This window comes from Diabrotica undecimpunctata, chromosome 1 (assembly GCF_040954645.1).
Source record: "Diabrotica undecimpunctata isolate CICGRU chromosome 1, icDiaUnde3, whole genome shotgun sequence".
NCBI lineage: Eukaryota > Metazoa > Arthropoda > Insecta > Coleoptera > Chrysomelidae > Diabrotica > Diabrotica undecimpunctata.
The window spans coordinates 21,290,235-21,313,254 of NC_092803.1; the positions used below are offsets into that span (position 1 = coordinate 21,290,235).

The 23,020-nt window shown below is 32.3% G+C and overlaps 1 protein-coding gene across 5 annotated transcripts in view; it reads right to left on the reverse strand.

Annotated features, from left to right (window-relative positions):
* The window catches only part of rdgA (retinal degeneration A), a 604,783-nt gene that overhangs the window by 212,854 nt on the left and 368,909 nt on the right, over window positions 1–23,020 (reverse strand). For all 5 annotated transcript variants that reach the window (XM_072538847.1, XM_072538849.1, XM_072538841.1 and 2 more), the window contains exon 5: window positions 5,134–5,269. In XM_072538847.1, the coding sequence (XP_072394948.1) occupies window positions 5,134–5,269 (136 nt within the window). The remainder of the gene's footprint in view (window positions 1–5,133; window positions 5,270–23,020) is intronic.

A 23,020-nucleotide genomic window follows, 5' to 3' on the forward strand; every position in this document is an offset into this window, starting at 1 on the left:
GATCAACTGCCTATTGCTATCCTTAAAATAATAGAAAACGAGTACATGGATGTCCTCTTAAAGCTCTCCAATGACATTTATCTGTCGCGTGACATACCTAATGAATGGTTCACCTTAACATTTATTTGTTTCTCAAAAAAGAAAAATGCTAGAGAATGCACCGAACACCGCACCATAAACCTGATGTCCCACACACTTAAAATGTTTTAAAAAGATCATCCATAAACGCATTTACCAAATACTTGATATTGATATTGAAGAAACCTAATTCACATTCCGTAGAGGCGTAGTTGCGTGAAGCTCTCTTTATATTCAACGTACTAATCCAAAGATGCTTGGATGTTAACCAAGATATGTACGTCTATTTCATAGATTACAACAAGACTTTCGATAAAGTCCGCCACAAAGAGCTAATGGACGTCTTCAAAGCCTAACAATTACAACACAATGACCTTCGAACTATACCAAATCTATATTATAAACAGCAGGCACACATACGCATTAATGAACACACATCAGAAGAGTTCGAAATTAAAAGAGTGAGACAGCTGTGTGTATTGTCACCACTACTATTCAATGCATACTCTGAAGAAATTATGAAAATAGCCCTTGAGGAAGAAACAGCAGGAATAAAGGTCAATTGAACACCAATTAACAACATTAGATATGCGGACGATACTATCATAATAACAGACAATCTCCAAGACCCCCATAAACTAATGAACAAGATGGTTGAGTATGGAGAAGAATATGGATTTTCAATAAACTAAATTTATGAGGTTATCAAAAACCCAAAATAATGATGAAAGCCTAACAATTAACGGTAAAACTTTAGAACAAATTGGAAACTACAATTATCTTGGCACAATAATTAATCATACAAACGATTACTCCAAAGAAATCAAAGTTCGAATAGAGGAAGCACAAACAAACTTAAATAAAATGAGAAATGTACTTTGTGCAAGAGAACTGAAATTAGACTTGAGAGTTGAGCTGGCAAGGTGTTACTCTAAAATACTCTAGGTCGTATTTTCTCGACTCTGCTTTACGGGATAGAAGCATGGACACTTCACGCATCGACTACTAAAAAGTTTTAAGCATTTGAACTGTGGGTGTATAGAAGAATCTTACAGATATCATGGACCGAGCATGTAAAAAATAATGAAGTCATGAAAAGAGTCAACAAAAGAATGGAAATATTGGAAAGCATCAAGACACGAAAGCTGCAATATCTGAGGCATATTATGCGTAATGAAAGATACAACATACTTAAGTTAATTATACAAGGGAAAATCCAGGGCAAGAATCATGGTTGCGTAACTCGAGGGAATGGTACGGATGCACATTAATCGAACTATTCAGAGCGGCAGCATCTAAGATCGGAATAGCCATGATGATTGCCAACCTCCGTCGTCGCGAAGATACGTCACGTAAAAAAGAATAAGTCATGTTAATTCAATACAAGTATACTCTGGCTTGCGATGGATCTGTTTCTTAAATGAAGTCACTCTATATATTGTATTATTATTGGAATCCTCACTTCAATACAAATTTATTTACATGTAATAATTGGTATTTATCTAGTATTGAAGATCTTAAATAAATAAAATTATTGAATGTGTTTTCGCATCCATTGAAAATAATTCACTGGTTTATTAAAAGCAATACCTAGATTTCACAGATGCAACACAAAAATATCGATTCATCAAAGAGCAGTTTGAAAAAGTTTGAAGCATTTTATTAAACCAATTAAAAAAATTGCCGCTCTGGTAGCTTTGAGCACAAATACGGAGAAAACATATGTCTCATTAAAAAAAATCGTCGAGTTATACAGTATGATGCAAATGTATGGAATAAATTCATTATTTCAGAAACAGACGACATTTAAAAAAAATATTAAAAAACGTCATTTTTAATTTTTGAATGACCATAAACTGACATAATATATGTGTTGGACATTACGTCATCAGTTTCGGTGTAATGACGTAATCGACGATTTTTTTAAATACAAACCGAGGGCACGCGACAGCTCATTTGAAAGGTCTCCTTATCGTCATTGCAATGATGTAATCACTTGAATATTTATTTCTACAGTGCTCACTAAAATTATGAACTTTGTCAAGTAACATGGAATTACAATAAATATTCATTCACTGAACTAAAATACACTAAGGAACGCCACTGAGAATAAAACAAAATATGGTTTTTAATTACTCAATTACTCAATCAACAGTGAGTAAAATTGAAAAAAAAAAAAATTAGAGAAACGGGCCATGTTAAAGATCTTCCCAGAAGTGGTAAAAAATCAATATCCGAAGCCAAGAAACTGGACGTTGTACTGGCGTTTCAAGACAATCCGCATACCAGTTCTAGGCAGGTAGCACTGGATAATAATGTCCACCAATCAACTGTTGTAATAATGCTAAAAAAAGAGAAGTAGCATCCATACAAAGTACATCTGGTCCAGGAGCTATTAGAAAATCACTTTAATAGAAGAATCGAATTCTGCGAAACCATTATGGAAAATTGTAACAGAGATCAGGGTTTCATACAACAGGTACTTTTTTCTGATAAAGCGTCTTTTATGCTGAACGGTCACGTAAATCGCCAGACATATCGATACTGGACAAGTGAAAATCCACATTGGATTTAAGAGTATAGGACACACTATCCCGAGAAGGTGAACGTTTGAGACGGCATTATAAACAATCAAATTGTATGGCCATATTTTCGTATGTATCTGACGGGGCTCCCCCACACTACGGCGTTGAGGTACGGAATTACCTTAATAACGTTTTCCCAGGTAGGTGGATAGGTAAAAGGGGGCCCATCGAATGACCAGCAGGGTCTCCAGATTTCACTCCGTTAGACTTTTATTTGTGGCGATATTTAAAGAGCAGAGGGTATCAAAATCGACCGAATAATGTAGAAGAGTTAAAGGAGCGCATCAGAACGGAAATTGCACAAATAACACCTGAAGTCATCGATAACGTTAGGAAAGAATTTATTGCCCGTCTTTCATATTGTATTATTGCTGAAGTAGCTTTCAAATGAGCTGTCGCGTGACCTCGGTTTGTATTTAAAAAAATCGTCGATTACGTCATTACGCCGACAATTATGACGTAATTTCTAACACATATATAGCAGTTGATGGCCATTTAAAAATTAAAATTGACGTGTTTTAGACTTTTTTTTAAAGTCGTCTGTTTCTGAAATAATGAATTTATTCCATACATTTGCATCATACTGTATAATGACAATATAGTGTAAAACGATTAAACGAATATAATGATGAAAATCATTGAAAAATTAAGCCTTAAGAAATATGCCAATAACGTATGCGATAATGCAACTTCATTGAAATTCCACTTGTTCCTATTGAAAATATTTTATTACAACGGCTCCATATCAAACAAGGAATCGTTAACAATTTCGTAGAACATTGGACGCAAAAGGAAACACATTCAAGGAATTGAATAGCATTTTTCTGCGGTTAAGTAAAATGAAAATAAAGCAGGTAGTAGGTCGTTTCCTGAAGCTTGAGCTATTGAAATTTTATTCTCCACTATTTATTTTACGGGAATATAATGGACCGAATATTTTTCGTTTGATAAAGGGTACACGGTTCCAAAATGCACTCATTGGTATGAAAGTTGTTACGTGAGATTTGTTAAAAGCAGTTATTGAAAATGTTCTAGGAATTCATCGATATGAAAATTGGCTCACACTAATTGAAGGCATGCTCCATGCTTTTCGTGTTTAAAATTTCGAGTGTCATTAAAAATTTATTTTTTGCATTCACATGTAGAAAAATTCGGAGAAAAATTACAGAGTCCGATGAACATTGCGAGCGTTTTTAATAGCTCAGAACGTTTTCGTTCGACTAAAAAGTCCATCATCAGCTAGATGGTAGATATGTGTATGATCCTGATGATAATATTGAAGACGAAAGGGTCAACTGTTTCGTGTGTGAATATTGTACAATATAGAAACATACTAAAGAAAAAAGAAAGAAAGGTTCTAATTTGTAAATATTTCGGTGTCTTGCCTTGAAAAAGGCAAGATATTTCTTACATTACAATTTCTTCAAATAAAACACCAAGTTAAGTTGAAACAATTCTCAGTCACAGAGTATGGAAAATAAATGCAGGAAGCAGAGTCCCGAGAGCACTAAGCTCTCAGAGAGCCCGTGAGGGACTGACCTGGCTGACCTGAAAATCGCCAATATTTATATGCGCTGTGCGAGCGATAAATAGGGATTTCCAGGTCAAGAGCCAATGGGAAAATTCGAGGCGGGGCGATGCGCATCGAAATGCGTACTAGTCCGCAGACTATCGCATTCGATGACAAAAGATTATGTTAGAAAATTGTAGAACAATCGTATAGATGGAATGGCTTTAAGAAAATATTTAAATTATAAGCAGGGAAACATCAATATATACACCTACTGCAACAAGAATAACTAAAAGACCAATAAGGCCCTCTATGTTTTAAATTAACATTTGGTGCCTAAAAATTAGATGGTAGATATGTGACGATGCTGAGTTATTAATTATTGATGACTGAGGGTTTAAATTATCTTATGTGTGAATTTGTAAAATATAGAAACCTAATAAAGAGAAAATTGTAATCATCTTCTGGATATTAGCTAAATTGTCTAATTTAAACTTTAAATTGATTCTAAAAGATTTATGTATATTGGTATGAAAGATGAAGAAATGTAGGTATTTCAACACTATGTAGAGGTTTGTAGTTGTGAAAGCTGGTTTAATGTAAACGTAGATAATAATAAAGCAATATATATTGAAAGATAACAATATTTTGATCAAACACAACTGAATTTTTTTTAATTTGTTGTGTGCAAGTTTTTTGCACACAACAGGTTTAAATGCAGTAGTGCAGAACTTTTTAGAGCGGCAGTCAACAGAGTCCGCATAGCCATGATGATTTCCAACCTTTGATAGAAGATGGAACTTAAAGAAGAAGACATAAATATAGTATAAAAATGCTTAGGCGTACCTATATAGATAGGTATATCAATAAATACATGTTTAAATATGTGAAACGGTCTTAAGAATAAATAATGTATTAAAACCAATAAAAAACGTTAAACTAAACAATTTTTACACTTACCGTACAGTCTGAGTCTCCCACATAACAAAAATCACCCGACACTGATGTCGGTACCCACAAATGGTCCCCATTGATAGCAGTCTCCTCCCAATCGGGGGTGCTTCTCAAAACCCGCTCTCCGACCTCTGATGACTTCCTGTAACAAAGAAAAACCGTTTAAACAACACATCGAACCAACATCGTCCACACCAAAACATCGATAAGACAAGAATTGTACAAATAAAATTTGTACTTATACAAATGCGAAGAAGAAATATAGCCTAAAAATAAAGAATAGCTAAAAAATTTTTTGGTATACAGAAAATAAATATGTATATACATAATAAAATTAACTAAATATATGCATGCTAGGATGACAGATAGAAAAGTAAATTTTAAAACATTGAGATTATTCTTTATTACAATATTTAGAAATTCTTATACAAACAGTATTTGCGACCACAAAGCATAGATACCAAAAGAAACAGTGATTACATTTAATGTACTGGTGTAGAGATGACCAGTAAACGTCCTTTTAAAACTAGATTTGATAATATATAGATGTATTTGCTATAGCTTGTCTCAAAATATATCGTCTTGGCTTCTCCGTCGTTAAAGGATTAATGGTGTTATTGCCATTATCTATCTATATAATAGGCTATGGTGACAAGTCACACCGTTTGTCCAGTAAACTAACGACGCCACCAAGGAAAGAAATCTGAACTACCACCATTTGACATTTTAATCATATTTTGTTCTTGAAACGATACGTTTAATTAGTAATAGTGTATTAATTACATATTAATAAAATTAATAATTAATTTTAATAATATTTTTAAGGTAGAATTTCTTAGCGTCACCTAGGAAAGAAATCTGAACAGATAAAATAAATTAAAATTATCTGACATATAAAATATAAAATATTTGGTTTCGACAATTAGTTTCCGGATTTATTATCAGATGTCGCTATTGCGTCCATATCGAAGCCATTTTAGTGTTGCTTCCCAAGACAGGAAAGATTTATTTTTACGTTCAGAGCGTCTGTTAATAGCCGTCTCTGATGATCCCTTGTAGGGTGAAATACGTATAAGCGGATATACAGACGCACTATACGTGAAATCAAATCTTTCCTGTCTTACCTTTTATAAAATATTTATTTGCCAAATAAAGTACTGCTATATTCGTTATTATATTGTAGGTTATCGCGAAATGAAAAATATAACCTAAATATTGTTGTTTAGTGTAGGTTAGAGACATGGATATTAAAAGATTTAATGAAATCGGAGAGTATAATCAGTATGATGTTTATGTTTATCAATTTAGTGCGAGAATATATTTGATGCAGAATTGAACATTTTACTTTTTGAAATGATAAAGACTTTTTAAAAAGGTTAACTAAAGCGACCGTGATCTGTATTCTGAGAAAATATTGTAAATAGTTCTTAATAAATGATTATAAAAGTAAGTGTATACATATTTTCATTTACTTAGTTTTGAGATTTAATATTCTCATAATCTTGATGATTAAAAAATGGATTTATTAACTTTTTTTCAAAAGATATTGGTGCTATTAATTCAATAATAGTAGTATCGGATTACAAAGTGAAAATATGCATAGTAACTAGGTTGTCAGATTCTTTTAATAATTAATATAAAATACGTTCAATTATATATAAAAAGACGGACTAAGTATATAAAATATTTAGGGTGTAGTAGGAAATTTTCAAAACTTTCAATAAATCTTCTATACAGTGATGAGTGCCTTAAGAACCGGCAAAATAACGCAAAAGATAGAAAACATAACACGTTGTGAAATAAAAAGAGATGAAAGTAGTAGAGGTGGGAAATTATCGATAGAAACCTCTAATTTACATTAAATTACATTAGGACTATCGATAGTTTCCCACCTTTAGACGTTAGCTTATGAGCTAGTTGACTTCAGTCATAATATTACGTCGTCGTAAGTATGACGTCGAATATTTACATTTTTTAAATTTCGCATAAAGTAAAAACTGATTGAAGGCAATAAAGCAAATGTAGGTACAGTTCGTCCCAAACCCTTCTTTCAGTGCGTCACTAATTTTGACGTCATATAGGATTTTAAGAAAGTCGAGAATTATTGCATGACATTTTAGTTAAATCTGACAGTTGCAGGATCGTAATCGGCTAAATGTGAAAAGGTTATTTTTTTTTAAATGTAGAGTAAAAACTTTAATATTTCAATTTTTTTTTTAAATTTACATATTAAAGGTCCCGTCCTGTATAAAAATTTTTATTAATTAATAATTATAAAACTTACTTCACGAACGGCAGAAACGAGTAATAAAGTTGTCCCAGTCTCTTTTTCTAATTGAAAATAATTTAATAATTTTAATATTAGTCATTGTTCATTCTCGGTATATCTCGGCATATTTAAAATATTTTTATTACAATAAATACAAAATTAAATTTTCACTGTAAAACGTCTGAAACTACTAACCTGGAATAACAATTATCATTTTATCAGTTGACATTGTGAAAGTACTGTCACTAATCTGCGTCAAATTATATTTATGCGCATCATTGATTGAATATCTATTGAGCGTATAAACTCCAACCAATTATACATCCATAAGTAGAATTCGCTTTAATATGCAAATACCCGTGAACGATACATAATTTTCTAACTTCTATGTATAATAATCACAGACTCACGTTTTTTTCTGTCACTTCTAGCTTAATGTGTTAGAGAGAATTCGATCAACTATGACGCACTGAAAGAAGGGTTTGGGACGAACTATAAACAGTTTAATTAGTAGTAATTTGATAATTAATTCTGTGTTGACGAATACAGAATAACAAGCTATGATAATTCTGTATTGAGAAGAGTGTATGCGACGTCTCAAATCATAGTTTATTATTGATCAATACTTTAATTTTAGATAAAAAAATACTCCTAGTTAAACTGTTTTTACTTACATTACGTGATACGTATTACTATGACTGAAGTCAACCAGCTCATAAGCTAACGTCTAAAGGTGGGAAATTTTCGATAATTCTAATGCATTGTAAAGTAAATTATAGGTTAATATCGATAATTTCTCACCTCTACTACTTTAATCTCTTTTTATTTCACAACGTATTATGTTTTCTATCTTTTGCGTTATTTTGCCGGTTCTTAAGGCACTCATCCCTGTATAATATAGTAACATTGATTTTAAATTCTGACAATTTCATGATACTTCTTGGATACGTTTTTCTAGGTACCTAACAGGTAGGAATAAATAATTCTGTATTCTTGATAAGAAGTTTAAATGGAGATAATAGAAATGGGTTCTTACAAGAGATTCTGATTATAAAGTAAAGCCATTTTTAAGAAGTCCATTAAACAATCCAATTTCTATAATGAATTTTATATTAAAACCAGTTAAGCAACATAACTTTTTATATATGGAAAAGAAGGTGTAGGTACTATTTCATCCAGTGGAAGTGGCTGTATGGTTGAAAAGATTCAACCGTTCTAGTCTACAGTAACAATCTACTACTATAACCTAGCGAGAGATCAAAATTAAGACAATTTTGAAGATGAATTTGTTAAATGAAGACATTACTTGAATGTTAAATGAAGTTGAAGATGTTTGAGCTAACCTTATATAATAGTTTAGTGTTATGGAAAAACCTGAGAAGAATCATTAAACATGTATTATTTTTTATTCGTTATTATTTTTATTACATGTTCGTGAAGGTTAAAGTAGTGAAACTTTCGTTCGAATTCTTTAATCTCTTTAAATTTTTTTCTACGAATTTAGCCTTCCTTAGCACACTTTATATTTCTTTTGAGCTTTTGTTAGCTTTTGGTTTATTTTATTGAATTTAATTGAATTTTGCTTATCTATCTCGTCCATTAAGTTTAAAATTATCTCAGTCATTCAGCTCTCTATTGCTTGTCGCTCTGCCAATAAATTTTATTCTCCTACTATCACTATAGCATTTTTAATATCTTCCCATGCTTCATCTATTTTGGGACTCATCTTGTCTAGGAGCTTCTGCTGAGCTTCTTGCCCAATAGCTGGATTCTTTAGTTTTTTTCGTTTATATATATATATATATATATATATATATATATATATTATTATATATATATATATATATATATATATATATATATATATATATATATATATATATATATATATATATATATATATATATATATATATATATATATATATATATATATTCGGTTTTTTATAACATCTTACGACGTTGTCCGACTCCCAAACGCCACTGTATTCTGTCTTGAGTTAGGTCTTCGTCCAGATTTCGAGCGCTAATCGCTTTCCTAACTCCCAGGTTCCAGCTCTGTGGTGGTCTTCCTCGTTTCCTCTTCTCTGGGGGTTGCCACATCAAAGTTTTTTTAGTCAATCTTTCGTCCCCCATTCGGCTCACATGCCCATACCATATGAGCTGTTTTCTCTCAATATCCTTAACTATAATGCCCTCTATATCCATTTGTTGTTTTATCACTTCATTCCGTATTCTGTCGGCTCTTGATATTCTCATCGATCTTCTGATGGCATCCATTTCCGTGGCTTTGACCTTTTTCTTATATTTTTCGGTTATTCTCTATGTCTCAGCTCCATAAAGTAGGCTAGTTTTAACCATTGTCTCATAGATGTTCCATTTTCTTTTCTTTGATATTTCTTTACTCCATAGAACTCCGTTCAAACATGCTATAGCTCTTCGTGCTTGTACAATTCAATGTTCTATTTCTCGTTCGTCTTTTCCACTACGGTCGAAGATGACGACCAGGTATTTATATTCGTTGCATGGATTTATTTTTTGATTGTCATCGATATCGAGTTGCTTCAGCTGCTTCAGCTCCAATTGAGAGGTATTTTGTCTTTTCTAAATTGATATTTAATCCCCATTTCTGGTATTCTTCAATTAGTTTTCTAAGCATGTATTCCATGTCATCTTTGTCATTTGAGATCACCACCTGATCATCTGCAAACTGTAAAGTATATATGTAATCCTGATCGTTCAATTGTATACCCATTCCTTTGACTTTCCTTTTCCATTGTTTCAGAGCTGCAGAGATATAAATCTTAAATAGAGTCGGAGAGATACAACATCCTTGTCTGAGACCCTTAGTAACTGCAAATTTTTCAGCTAAGAGGTTTCCGAATTTCATTTGGGAGTTTGAACCATAATATAGATCTTTGAGAGCACTAACCAATGTTTGATGTATGTTTGATGTGCCCAGGACTTCCCATAGTTTATTTAGCGGGACTGTGTCATATGCCTTCTCAAGATCTACAAAAGTCATATGTAACTCTCTATTTGTCACAATTTTCTTTTCTATAATTTGTTTAAGACAGAAGATGTTATCTGTACATGAACGACCTGATCTAAATCCTCCTTGTTCTTCGTCTTCAGACGATTGATAATCTTCCTCTATCAGGTCCCGTAGTATTCGACCGTTTAGTCGACTCATTGAGCTTGTGACCGATATCCCTCGATAGTTTTTACAATTTCTACTGTCACCTTTTTTATATATTGGGGTCATATATGCTGTTTTCCATTCATCTGGTGTTGGATGTCCATTAATATATTCGTTAAATATCACCGTGATCATTCTGTGTAATTTATCTGAGCCATTCTTTATTAATTCCGTAGGTCCACTTGCTTTTCCATTCTTCATCCCTGCTATAGCTTTTTGAACTATGTTGATATCTATGGTAATATGCTCTCCCAGAATTTCGATTCTTGATGAATTCATATCTTCTTTAAATTCGTCTCTGTTCTCATTTAATAGATGTTTGTAATAATGTGTCCAATCCTCGGGATTTATGGGATTTAGAATCACTTTCTCGTTAGTCGGCTTCTTAACAGAGTTTATAAACTTCCACGCCTTAGTGCATTGTCGTCCTCCAATATAAGATTGTATGTCTCTGCACCTTCTATCCCATATCTCATTTTTGGAGGTCATAATTATCTTTCTAGTTTTCTTCTTCATTTCATTGTATCGGTCTTTGTCTGCGTCATCTTTTGTATTCAACCACTTATGGTATAATCTTTTCTTTTCTGTTACCGCATTTTCGACGTCTTCATTCCACCAAAGCTTGTTACTAATTTAATTTTGTTTGATTCCTAAGACCTCCTGTGCTGTTTGATGAATACTTGATATTATGTTCTCATATATGCATTTGGCATTTGTTAGTGTTTCGTCAAGTTTGGAGTCCATTCGAGTCTTATATAGTGTGCGGGTGCTCTCATGAATTAAACTGGACAGATTGTATTGAGGAAGATCAATTCTTTCTAAAAGTTGTTCGTCTTGGCTTGATGAGACACTGTCCTTTAATCTGTATGGGAAAACAATTTTTGCCCTGACCATGTGGTGATCTGATCGTTTTTTTTTTAGTTTGTTTAATTCTAATCCCAGTTTTGAAAAATTTGTATTTGTGTTTTCGATTAATGTAGTTTTTAGAATCGTTTTGTTTCTTTTTGTATTTTGAAGATTTCATGATATCCCTTCTTCAATTAATTGTTTAGGTATGCTCCACTAGTTCTCCATTTACATAATATACTACAGAAAATATAGCGTTTAGTTTTAAATTTATCTTATCCAAAACTATCATTACTCCCACAACCGAAGTTTTATTAGCAATTTCCGAGAACAGCTTGAGGTCAGTTAGTCAACTTCCCCAATTTTATAGATGCTCTAAAATCAAAGAGATTTCAGTGGCTCTCGAAGTTAATTACTTCGGATATCCGATTACGCTAAGTGGATTCTGCGAGCAATAAAAATTAATCTCAAACGAAATCGATCCTAAAGAGAATGAAATTTGTAGATACTGGTATTGAAAACAGCTAATAATAGGAAATCTAAATTCAACGTATTTACTGTATACGAAATCAGGTTTGCATAAGAGTTTTTCAGTTAACTGCAAAACGGAATACAAAAAAAAACAAATACCGATTTTTGTAATTGCTTTTTTGATAATTATTAATTAACTTCCCACTGAATTCCAACAAATTGGTTGGGAGTTCTCGAAATAGAACTCCGCACTGCCAGCAAAATCCTATTCTCATATCCTCGAAGACACAATGTGTTGCGTAACTTAACCTAAATCCTGTAAAAAATTGGCTAAGAGCGACAACCCCAATTTAAATAAAAACGGGTGTGGCAGTCCAGTGGGACTGCCGGTAGAAGTTACACTTCTATCTAAACACGCATTCGCCGTTACAAATTTATTTGGGAGTCAATCTGCACAATCATTACATATGTAATGCTATAGGTAAGACATAGCAGAAAGAGAAACAGAATTAATAACAACTTACTAACAATTAATAAACAACATTTGACCTGTAATAGGAGTATAGTAAATGAAGGATTGAATCAATATTTTGATGAAAATGTATATTTTTATTTTCATATATGTATGAAAGGAGTTGAATGCAAACATTTTTTTACACATACTCTGCAGTAAAATTCATTGTTTATTTTGTTATTATTATAAAAATACAATACAATACACTGCAACATAATTCAATAAAATAATACAATACAAATTAAAATGCAGTATTCATAAGTATTTAAAAATGACAATAATATACATAAAAAAAATACACTACAATACAGTGCAACATAATTCAATATAATAATACAATACAAATTAAAATGTAATATTCATAAGTATTTAAAAATGACAATAATATACATAGCTTTTCTACTTACGCATGTTTAATTTACCATATAATAATATTAATAAAAAAGTCCTCCCCGACTGGGAATCGAGCCCCGGTCTCCCGCATGACAGGCGGGGATACTGACTACTATACTAGCGAGGACATGACACAAACGTATTTCAAAATTGCCAGTTCTGGCTCATACAGTGATTTATTATTTTGAAATACAAAAGACTAATATAATTAGGAACATTTAATAAATAATACAAAACATTATATTATATATATATATATATATATATATATATATATAATATATTATATATATATATATATATATATATATATATAAGAGAGAGAAAATATATCTTCTGTCTCTCTCTTACTCATTATCTTACATATGTAATGATTTCACAGATTCACTCCCATACAAATTTCCATCGTGGAGCGCGCGTATAGAAGTATAACTTCAAAAATTGGAAAACCTACAAATAACTGCCACATACGTTGAATACCCCGATACAGACTGGTACTCTGTACTGAAGAAATTCAAAGATACTTTTAACACGGAAGAACCGGACGGGACTATAACAAACCAATCATTTAGACCAATGTACAATGGTTTGTACCTAAATACCATAAAATGGACGAGTATGCTGCAGGATAGCAATTCATTCCTAATAAATAAATGTCCTTTTCGCCGTGTACAATAATAAGAGCTTTATTATATTCAATACATTACTCAGTCAATACTTTTATTACTAAAATATGGTCATTCGTTCCGTATCTTTATCTGAAACGTTCATGCTCTTTTGGAAGAAAGAAATCATTATTTTTTTAGTTATCTTAGCATATATAGAAAAGAAAAGAAATTTAATCTTTGCAGATAAGTTAAATAGTAAAATCTAAAATGTTGGGGAAATCTGCAAGAAAAACTCTAATGAGTATCAATTGTTTCGCTGAACGTTTTCGCCAAAGAGAATTAATTTGGCTTCTTCAGGGCTGAAAGAGAAGAAATTATAATTAGCTACCATATATTATCTATTTAAAAAACACTAGCGATCTTACCGTAACTTAGAATTGTAGAGTTAGGCTGTTAAAAAAACTTAGCTAGTAATGACATAGTAGTTTTTTTGTTACTATGTGAAAAAAGTTATTGTTGGAATGTTGGAAATGTATGGTAGCTTTGAACTTGAAACGTAAAGGTGTACCCAAGGCTGACCGAAAAAACTAATGCCACTACATTTAAAAGAATTAATTCTTTGAGTTGTCGGCAATAATTAAATTTCTGATTGTTGGAAAGTTCATATGTGAGGTTCTGTTTTACCAGAACGCATACGCTGACATGTCAAAGTAGTTCTTATGCTGCTTTATAATGTCGTTAAATTAAGATTTTTTATTTTATATTATTTATGTATTATTATTATAATATCTTATTCAGATGTATGTAAGAAAAGCAAGGGAATGTTATCTTTTTTACATAATGAAAATTATTATTTAAGTAAGTTAGTTGTTAATGGATATATCAGTCAAGCTAGTTCTCTGTTATGTTGTAGTGTTCTTGGTATCGGATTTAAGTAAGAAGTGGTATATATCGCTTAGATTCTTAATGTTCTTTAAGATTTATTGTTTTCACGGTGGAGAATTGTAGTGTTATAGGTATAGTCCATGAGGTGACCAGTGGAATGGACATGTTTGGCTAATGCACAACGGTCAGGGTGAAGTCGAGAATCACTTTTGTGTAGTGTGGTAGGTACGTGATTTCAATAATTGAGAGGTTTGGCCGATGTAGGAATTGTTGCAAGAGAGGAGTTGATTATATATATATATATATATATATATATATATATATATATATATATATATATATATATATATATATATATATACAGTGTGTTTCACGGTATTCCAAGATATTTCTAACAGCCCTTAATTCAGTATATAATGAATATTTTTATTTGAAAATTGAGAAATATAAGTTGGACGTAAATTACTATCAGTTGATGCATATATGAGATCTGTGACGAATTTAAGGTCGTAGGTTCGTCATTGTTTATGGCTTACTGCTAATGACATAACCGTCTATATTTCGTTAGTCTTAGGACCTGAAATGTTGATTGTAGCCAAAAAAGTAAACAGATCAATATTTTATAAAATATAATTCTCTTCATTTTTTTAATGTACCTGTATGTCGCAAAGTTAAAAATAAACGAGATAATTCAATAATTATACTTGATCACTATTTTCCCCTTTACGCGTAAAATTTCGACCGCACGAAAAAAATTGCAAAGCAAAAATTGTAGGAAAGTATAATTGCAAAAGTCCTTTTTACAATTTTGTTGAAAAGTTAAAAACTGCTGAGTTATTGAATAAAAACAACTCCTATAAAACCAGTTCATGCAAGGTGTTACGCTCGCGCCTTTACCGCATACGTATCACTTCAAATATTGATTTTAGCAAAAAAATGAAATAAACTGATCAAAATTGTATAAAATATAATTCTCCTAATTTTTGTATATGTACATTCTTGTCGTAAAGTTAATATTAAACGAGATTATTCTATAAATTCCTCTCCCCTTCCACTATTGCCCCCATAACTAGGAAAATATCGACCGCACGAATAAAATTTGCAGAGGAAATTCTAGGAAATCGCAATTACAACAATTTAAGTCATTACCGTTTTGTCGAAAAATTAAGGATGGCCTGGATATTGAACAAAACCAATTCCTATATAACCAATCGGCGCAAGATCTTACGACCGCTCCTTTACCACATACATACGACCTTAAATATTAAGTTTATCAAAATATATAACAGTAAATCAAAATTGTATAATTATAAATTATATAATTGTATAATTTGCAACAATTTCAAATCTTACCATTTTTGTTGAAAAGTTGAAAATGGCGAAGATATTGACTAAAGTCGGTTCTCATTTTTCTTTTTTAAATTCAAATGGCAGTTAACATAACGGAAGAATTCGATCGTGATTTTAAATTACTACTATTGACCCCCTAAAGGTTGGAATAAAAAAATTTGGGGCAGCTCGCCATGCAAGGTTAGGCCTTTTTTCGTCTAAACTGATTAGAATAAATAACTAAATAACATTTTTAATTAAACAGCTCATCGAGAAAGGTAAGGAATTTAACGTACAAGTCCACAAAGCTTTCACTGACTTTAAAAAAGTTTCTGACAAAGTCGACCAAGATGGGATTTGGGGAATGATGAACGACAACGGCTACCCTCAACATATTACAAAGGCAATAAACAGTTTATACTTTCGGACAAAAATATTACATTCTGGTGAGAAACGAATAGAAGAAATCGAAACCAATCAAGAAGTGAAACTATGCAATCTTGAATTATGCAAGAGAAACTAATATGAAAGCTTTCAAACCGAAAATGATCAATATATACAGATGAAGAAGCACCCATTAGTGGTCTTAAAATCTCTAATTCAGACCTTAGGCTAGTGTGAGAAGTACCCGACAGACTGTTAAAATTTATAGTGTCTAACTGGTATGGACTCCAGATCTCCAAGTACTACACGACAATGAAAAGGCAAAGGAATATTTTCGAAACACTATGGTCCAGAGCTCGTCGTGCGAATGCCGGAAAGCACCAATTGAGACTGGAAATAACCTGGACTTTTATTGGAAAAATATACCTTAATATATATATATATATATATATATATATATATATATATATATATATATATATATATATATATATATATATATATAGGATAGACAGGCGCTAATAGTATAAAGTACTGTGGAAAGTAAGCAAGAATCAGGTCAGCGTTACAATAGAACATGCGTCAATCAAGAGACACCTGCATACAATGGGACTGTTTCATGGAGACTTAAGCCACAAACTATATAGCACAAAACCTTAAACAATCAATCCTATCTTGTATTAGTTCAAAATATTGATCACAAGCGGCAAATACTTCTGAAGCCTATCAAATAACTCCATAAATATGTGATACCTATCCACTAGACCTGTAGAAGCTGGTATATGGTTTTAGACTGTAGAGTAACAGTTGTAAAGTAACTTTGATTGATAAATCCAGTTTGCAATTCTCACCACTATTTTAGAGCAAGGACAAATTATGGACAATTTTAGTGGAAATTTCGTTAAAAACTATTGTTGCTATTTTTAGAAATATGCATTATTTATATAAGTTTATCGTGTAGCGTTGAACTTATATACATTTGAAAGAGGAAATTCCATGTTCTTTAGGTTTCCACGAAGAACTCAAAACTTCTAAAGGATTTACACATACCACGTCTTCTACCGAAATACTCGAGCCAGCTTTTAAGTCCAACATAATGCCCCATTTCATATTCAATCTCCCATTGTTCCGAATACGGTTTTGCATGCGGGAATAACGGCAATCGTTGCGAAAATTTCTCACTTGTAGCTCTACATTGTAATCGTCTCATCTCTGTCACGTCCGTAGCCATTTAGCTCCATTTAAATGGGCTGAAGGGAAGAATGGATTGCAGTGACGAACCACACAACGCTGACTGCAGGGACGTCTGGGGGTTGAGTGGGATGCACCCGATCGAACTGTAGTAAATTATTCGTAGCCATTTATCTACTCCCGGAATTGATTTAATATATATATTTGTAATAGGTAAATCAAAATTGGAGCAAAATCGACAATATTATTATCAGTCAAAACCACTGAGATGTTTAGATCATGGTTAAAAGTATAAACATTATTTTAAAATCACACGCAAAAAAGGTAATAGTGGCCAACTCTAGTTATTTTTCCGTTTAATATACCGATTATACAACTAATATTATTAAAAAATGTTACAAATATTGAAAACAAATATATAAATAACTAAACGCACCTATTAGTAATATAACAGTGACTGATAAATGCATAAAAACAAAATAGCTTTTGAAAAAATGTTGATATGACAAAGCTAAAACATTTTTACGTTTATGGATGGTGCAAGCACTAATAATAGCGTCATTTTAAGCAAAAAAACGGATGTGGCAGTCCAGTGGGACTGCCGGTAAAAGTTATACTTCTTTACACGCGTTCGCCGTTACAAATTTTTATGGGAGTCAATCTGCACAATCATTACATATGTAATGCTGTAAGAGAGAGCAGAAAGAGAAACAGAATTAGGTATACAGGTATATGGTGCATCGTTTGCTGTATATTAGGGTGTCCCGTCTTTGCATAAAATTTTTTTTTTTTGAGCTACACTATCGCAAGAGGTATCCAAATTTGCGTAATTTTCCAGAGATTATGAAAAATGTAAAATAAATACGATAGTGTGTCACCTTCAGGGCTCTACTAGACTTTAAAGTTTTGTAAATTTTACGTTTGTACAGACCTAAATCATATACTTCAAATAATACCCAAATTAAATTTAAAAGATATTTTATTATTAAAATTAATGAAAAAGGTTCAAAACAACTTAACAAACAAAATAGACCCTATATTTGATGACAAAAACTTAAAAATTTGAACTTATTTTTGTGTCCAAAATTTGGCATTTCTTGCCGAGACTCCAACCTGATTCTGATAAAGCTATCTCTAGAAATAGCACCAGTTACATTCTGCGAGGCCTCTGTAATCAGTTTAACACATCTTTCCACATATTGTGTGTGGCAGGGAAAGTCAAAAATATACAAGATTTTATCTTTTACCATGATGTGAAGGTCCTCAGTAGAAATATGCCGAAGAACCGGCGGTGTTGTAACCTGACAATCCTGACATTCGTGCCACATAATAATATCGATTTAATCTTTAGCAGAGAAGTTAATTTTTGGTGTTTTAAATATTCTGCGTTTATCGCTACTTTCAGTGTCTCTAGCTTTTTTTTATTCTTCGCCATGCCAGCTCCCTAATGTGATATCTATCATCAAACAACATACTCACAAGTAAGTTTTCTGGGTAGGCAAAAAAGGCATTTCTTTCGATAACGGTATCCACAACAGATCTTAGATTTTTGGGTAGAAATCGAGAGTACATAATTAGTTGAAAAATATGCTTCGCTCCATCCTTAAAAGACGCTTTTTGCTTAATTCTGAACCACATCGGAGCATATACTTTAACAACATAGTTTACAAGCAATTATAAATTTTCTGATGGATTAAGCGTACTTACATAAAGTCTGAGTAGACGATTAGCAGTAGTAAGCCATCTGGAGTGCGCCATTTTTCCAGGTTGACGGTTTGCCAATTCAGGAGTTTACTGCTTGACATATTTCATATAGATATTTTCGATCTGTACTTAATTGATTGACCACATTTTTTGGCAAGTCAGGCAAATTACCATTCACAGCACAAAAAGTCACAGTGGGTTTATTTTCATAAGCAACTAACTGTTTTCCAATAGGTCCGGAGTATTCTCTAGGACCCGAAGTAGAACCATCTATGGTCAGGAACAAGTGACGAAACGGTAACTCATTGGCATGAAGCAAACAAACGCACCATTGTAACGGTCTCTCCAAATACTCCTCTAAATATTGAATCACACCACCCATCCAGCCAATATTAGTTGCAGTTCCATCACATCCAACGCAAATTACATCATCTAAATTCAAACTTTGACCCTCAAAAAAAGTTGTGATCGAAGTAAAAATTCCATTTGCAGTGTCACCACTAGGCGTTATATGTCGCAAATAAATTGATCTGGGTTCTGATAACAATGAGATGTGTTCTTTCACAATCTCTTTGCAATGGTAAGAATTCCCCATTTTATCATTTATCGGGGTCTTGTCCTTTCGTCCATCAAAGTAAATGCTATTTACAACAATACCTGCAACATCTTTTGAAGCATCTCTTCGGGCTTTACATACAGCTCTGTGGATTTTGTTTTTATCAATAATCAGTGTCAGATCTTCGATAGAAACCAAACCCACGTCAACCAAAACGGCAGAAGCAACAGCAGCAGCAGATCGCATCGATAAACTGTATCTATCACTGACTTTAGCAACTATTGGCAACCGCAACGTATTTCTATTAAACGTGGAAGTCGACGGTGTCTCTTTTGAGAAAGAGTCAGGCACTGCTTCTTCTTCTTCATCACAATTTGCTGATATAGAATCGGTTGTTTGAGTAGTACACAACTTTTTTGTTGCCCTCATTGATTCTTCTGACGTAACCAAAGTTCACAGAATTCTCTAAACTTTAACGGAACGTATAATACAACGCAATATTATACAATCTTACAGTACAATCTCAATTTATTTTAGTTCAGGAGCCGAAAAAATATTATAACAAAAATGACAAATTTTCCAAACTTTGAAGATCGGTAGAACCCTTAAGATATATTTTTATTTTATTTTTAAAAATACTGTGATAATTTATTGGTAATTACATACATTTTAAGAGGTCTTGCATTAAATAATGTTTTATATTTAGTTCGGGATGCGAAATTAAGTATAGTGAAATATTACCATAAAAATGACAATTTTTCAAAACTTTAAAGTTCGGTAGAACCCTAAAGATATATCGGTATAATTTTTTTTAAATTATTGTGATAATTTACTAGCAATTACCCCAATTTCAAGAGATCTTGTATTAAACAAAAACAAAAAGCGATTTTTCGGGACACCCTACTGTATATAAACAACATTTGACTTGTAATAGGAGGATTTCATCAAAATATAATAATATTTTGATGAAAATGTATATTTTTATTTTCATATATGTATAAAAGGAATTGAATGCAAAAAAATTTTTTTACACATACTCTGCAGTAAAATTAATTGTTTATTTTGTTATTATTATAAAAATACAATACAATACACTGCATACTAAAGGAACATTTTTATTCTCGAGAGAGGAAGAGAGAGAAAATATATCTTCTGTCTCTCTCTTACTCATTATCTTACTATGTAATGATTTCACCGATTCACTCCCGTACACATTTCCAACGTGGAGCGCGCGTATAGAAGTATACCTTAAAAGATTTTATCCTATCGCTTTATATTTTCTGCTAGAATGGGTGGATGATAATTCGAGTATATTTTAAGATATTTCAGTTACGAGATAGAAAATGGAAACTATACAAAATTGAGAAACTACTAAATAATCTGCTCACAATGTTCAAAGGAATTATTCTCCTGTGAATAATTTATGTTAGTCCAGTCTTTGCTGTTTTATAAAGACAAATTAGGTTTGATCAATATTAAAAAGCAAGAAGATCACCTATTAAATTATGTGAGTTACTAAAGCTCTGATAGAACAACGTGACCGTGATAAATATCTTGTCAATACAATTCCATATTTTAATTTTTTAAATATTTGTTTCTTATTTGAACGACGAGAAAAGGAAAATAAAAATCTCTGACGAATGTAAAATTAAGAACAGAATAGCATATCTAGATTACACAGAATATATAGAAAGTACCATTACATCTCATCATCATCATAGTCATTAACATCTTGGCGGATGTGTTGTGATTCATCATTGAGCTTCAGCAGCTCGAATAGCCTGATCAATGATACTTCTTCATTGGCCGCGGTCATGCGTTGTATGTACTGCCTCAGTATACTGCTTGTTGAGAAGCTTTTTCGTGATGTCTGCCCATCACTGTGGAAATCCGCCGCGTTGGCGTTGACTTCGAGGCCTTTCTTGGACCACCAACCGCTCCATTTTATGATCACTTTAATATATCTAGTTAAACGAAAATAAAACCCCGGTATATTATCGAATATAATTACAATATATCTGGTGGTACTGATTGAAGTGTCATATTGTAAATGCCTATTAAGAATAATTTAAAAGTATGAGAAAGGTTTATTTATTAATTGTTAGAATTTTTGATTGCGGACTTTAGTTATCGACAGGAAAAGAATGCTATCGAGAATTAGGTATATGAGTACTATATAGGTACTTCAAAATATTTTTTATAAAAATTTTTGTCGTGCATCGTTGGACGAAAGTCACACTATGTGTTATGTTAAAGTAGAGCCTATATGTGAAGATAATTAAAGAAATAGATCGCAGGTAAAAGAAATCCCGTTAGTCGACAAATGGCTCCTAGGCTGACTTAAAAGACATAGACGCAAACAATTTTAATTACGATATATACAATTAAAACAGTAATGTAAAAAAACTTTAATGTATTTTTTAAGGATTTTAAGGCAATTTAAGAGACTATAACCAATATTTTCTAGCATACAGTGGAGTGAAGAAAGAAGAACGAGCACGAGCAATCGTAGGTATACATGTTTATAAAAAAATTAAAGACAACATAAATAACTGCCGTTATATCTCCGAAATAATAATACATATGAACATCAGAATGAACTACCAAAAATGAAATGTCATATCTATCCATAGCCCCGAGGACTGCAAACCGGAAGAAAGGAAGAACGAGAGGCATTCTACGAACAATTGCAAACTATCCTGGATGAAATACCTCATGAAGAACCCTTAATTCTTATGGGTGACTTTAATGCTCGAATCGGAAATGAAATAGTTCCAGGAGTAAAAAAAGATTTAATGAAAACCATGTCAACGCAAATGGAGAACTCATGGCTAATTTCTGTGCTTTTAACGAACTGAGAAACAATAATAGATTTTTCGATCATAAGCTCCAGTATAAATATAAATTTGAAAACTCCAGGTGGCACAACTCTATGATTCATTTTATAACTAATAGAAAAATCCACCCAAAACAGATTTTAGATATCCGAACTTTAAACTCAGCAGACGCAGGGAGTGAACACAAACTAGTACTAGAAAAGATAAGAATGAAAAAAACACCAAAACATTTTCTACAGGATATCACCGAGGAAAAATTCAATGTAAAATCACTGTGGAATGACTCTACAAGAGAAAAATAAACGCGAGCTGGGAAAATTAAAAACAACATTGAAGAAGTAGTAGCAGAAGCTCTAGGAAAACGCAAAGTCATACTGAACAAAAGAAAGAACAACAATATACCATGGTTCAGAAAAGAAATGAAACAGAAATGTAAAGAGAAACGAGAGGCTTACACGAAGTACAAAATATCAAATACTCCAGAATCCCGGGACAGCTATAGAAGAATATTCGTGCTATTCGTACTATCCTATCCTATCCTGCTTCCGTTTTGTCACCCATCCATTTATGTCCTCTATATTGCATGCTTTTCTTATGTTGATGCTTCTCTGCCTATTCAACAGACTTTTCCCTGATATTCGTCGAAGTATTTTCCTCTCTGTTGTTTCTAGTGGCCGTCTCGTTTTAGATGTGTCAGGTCTTGTCTCT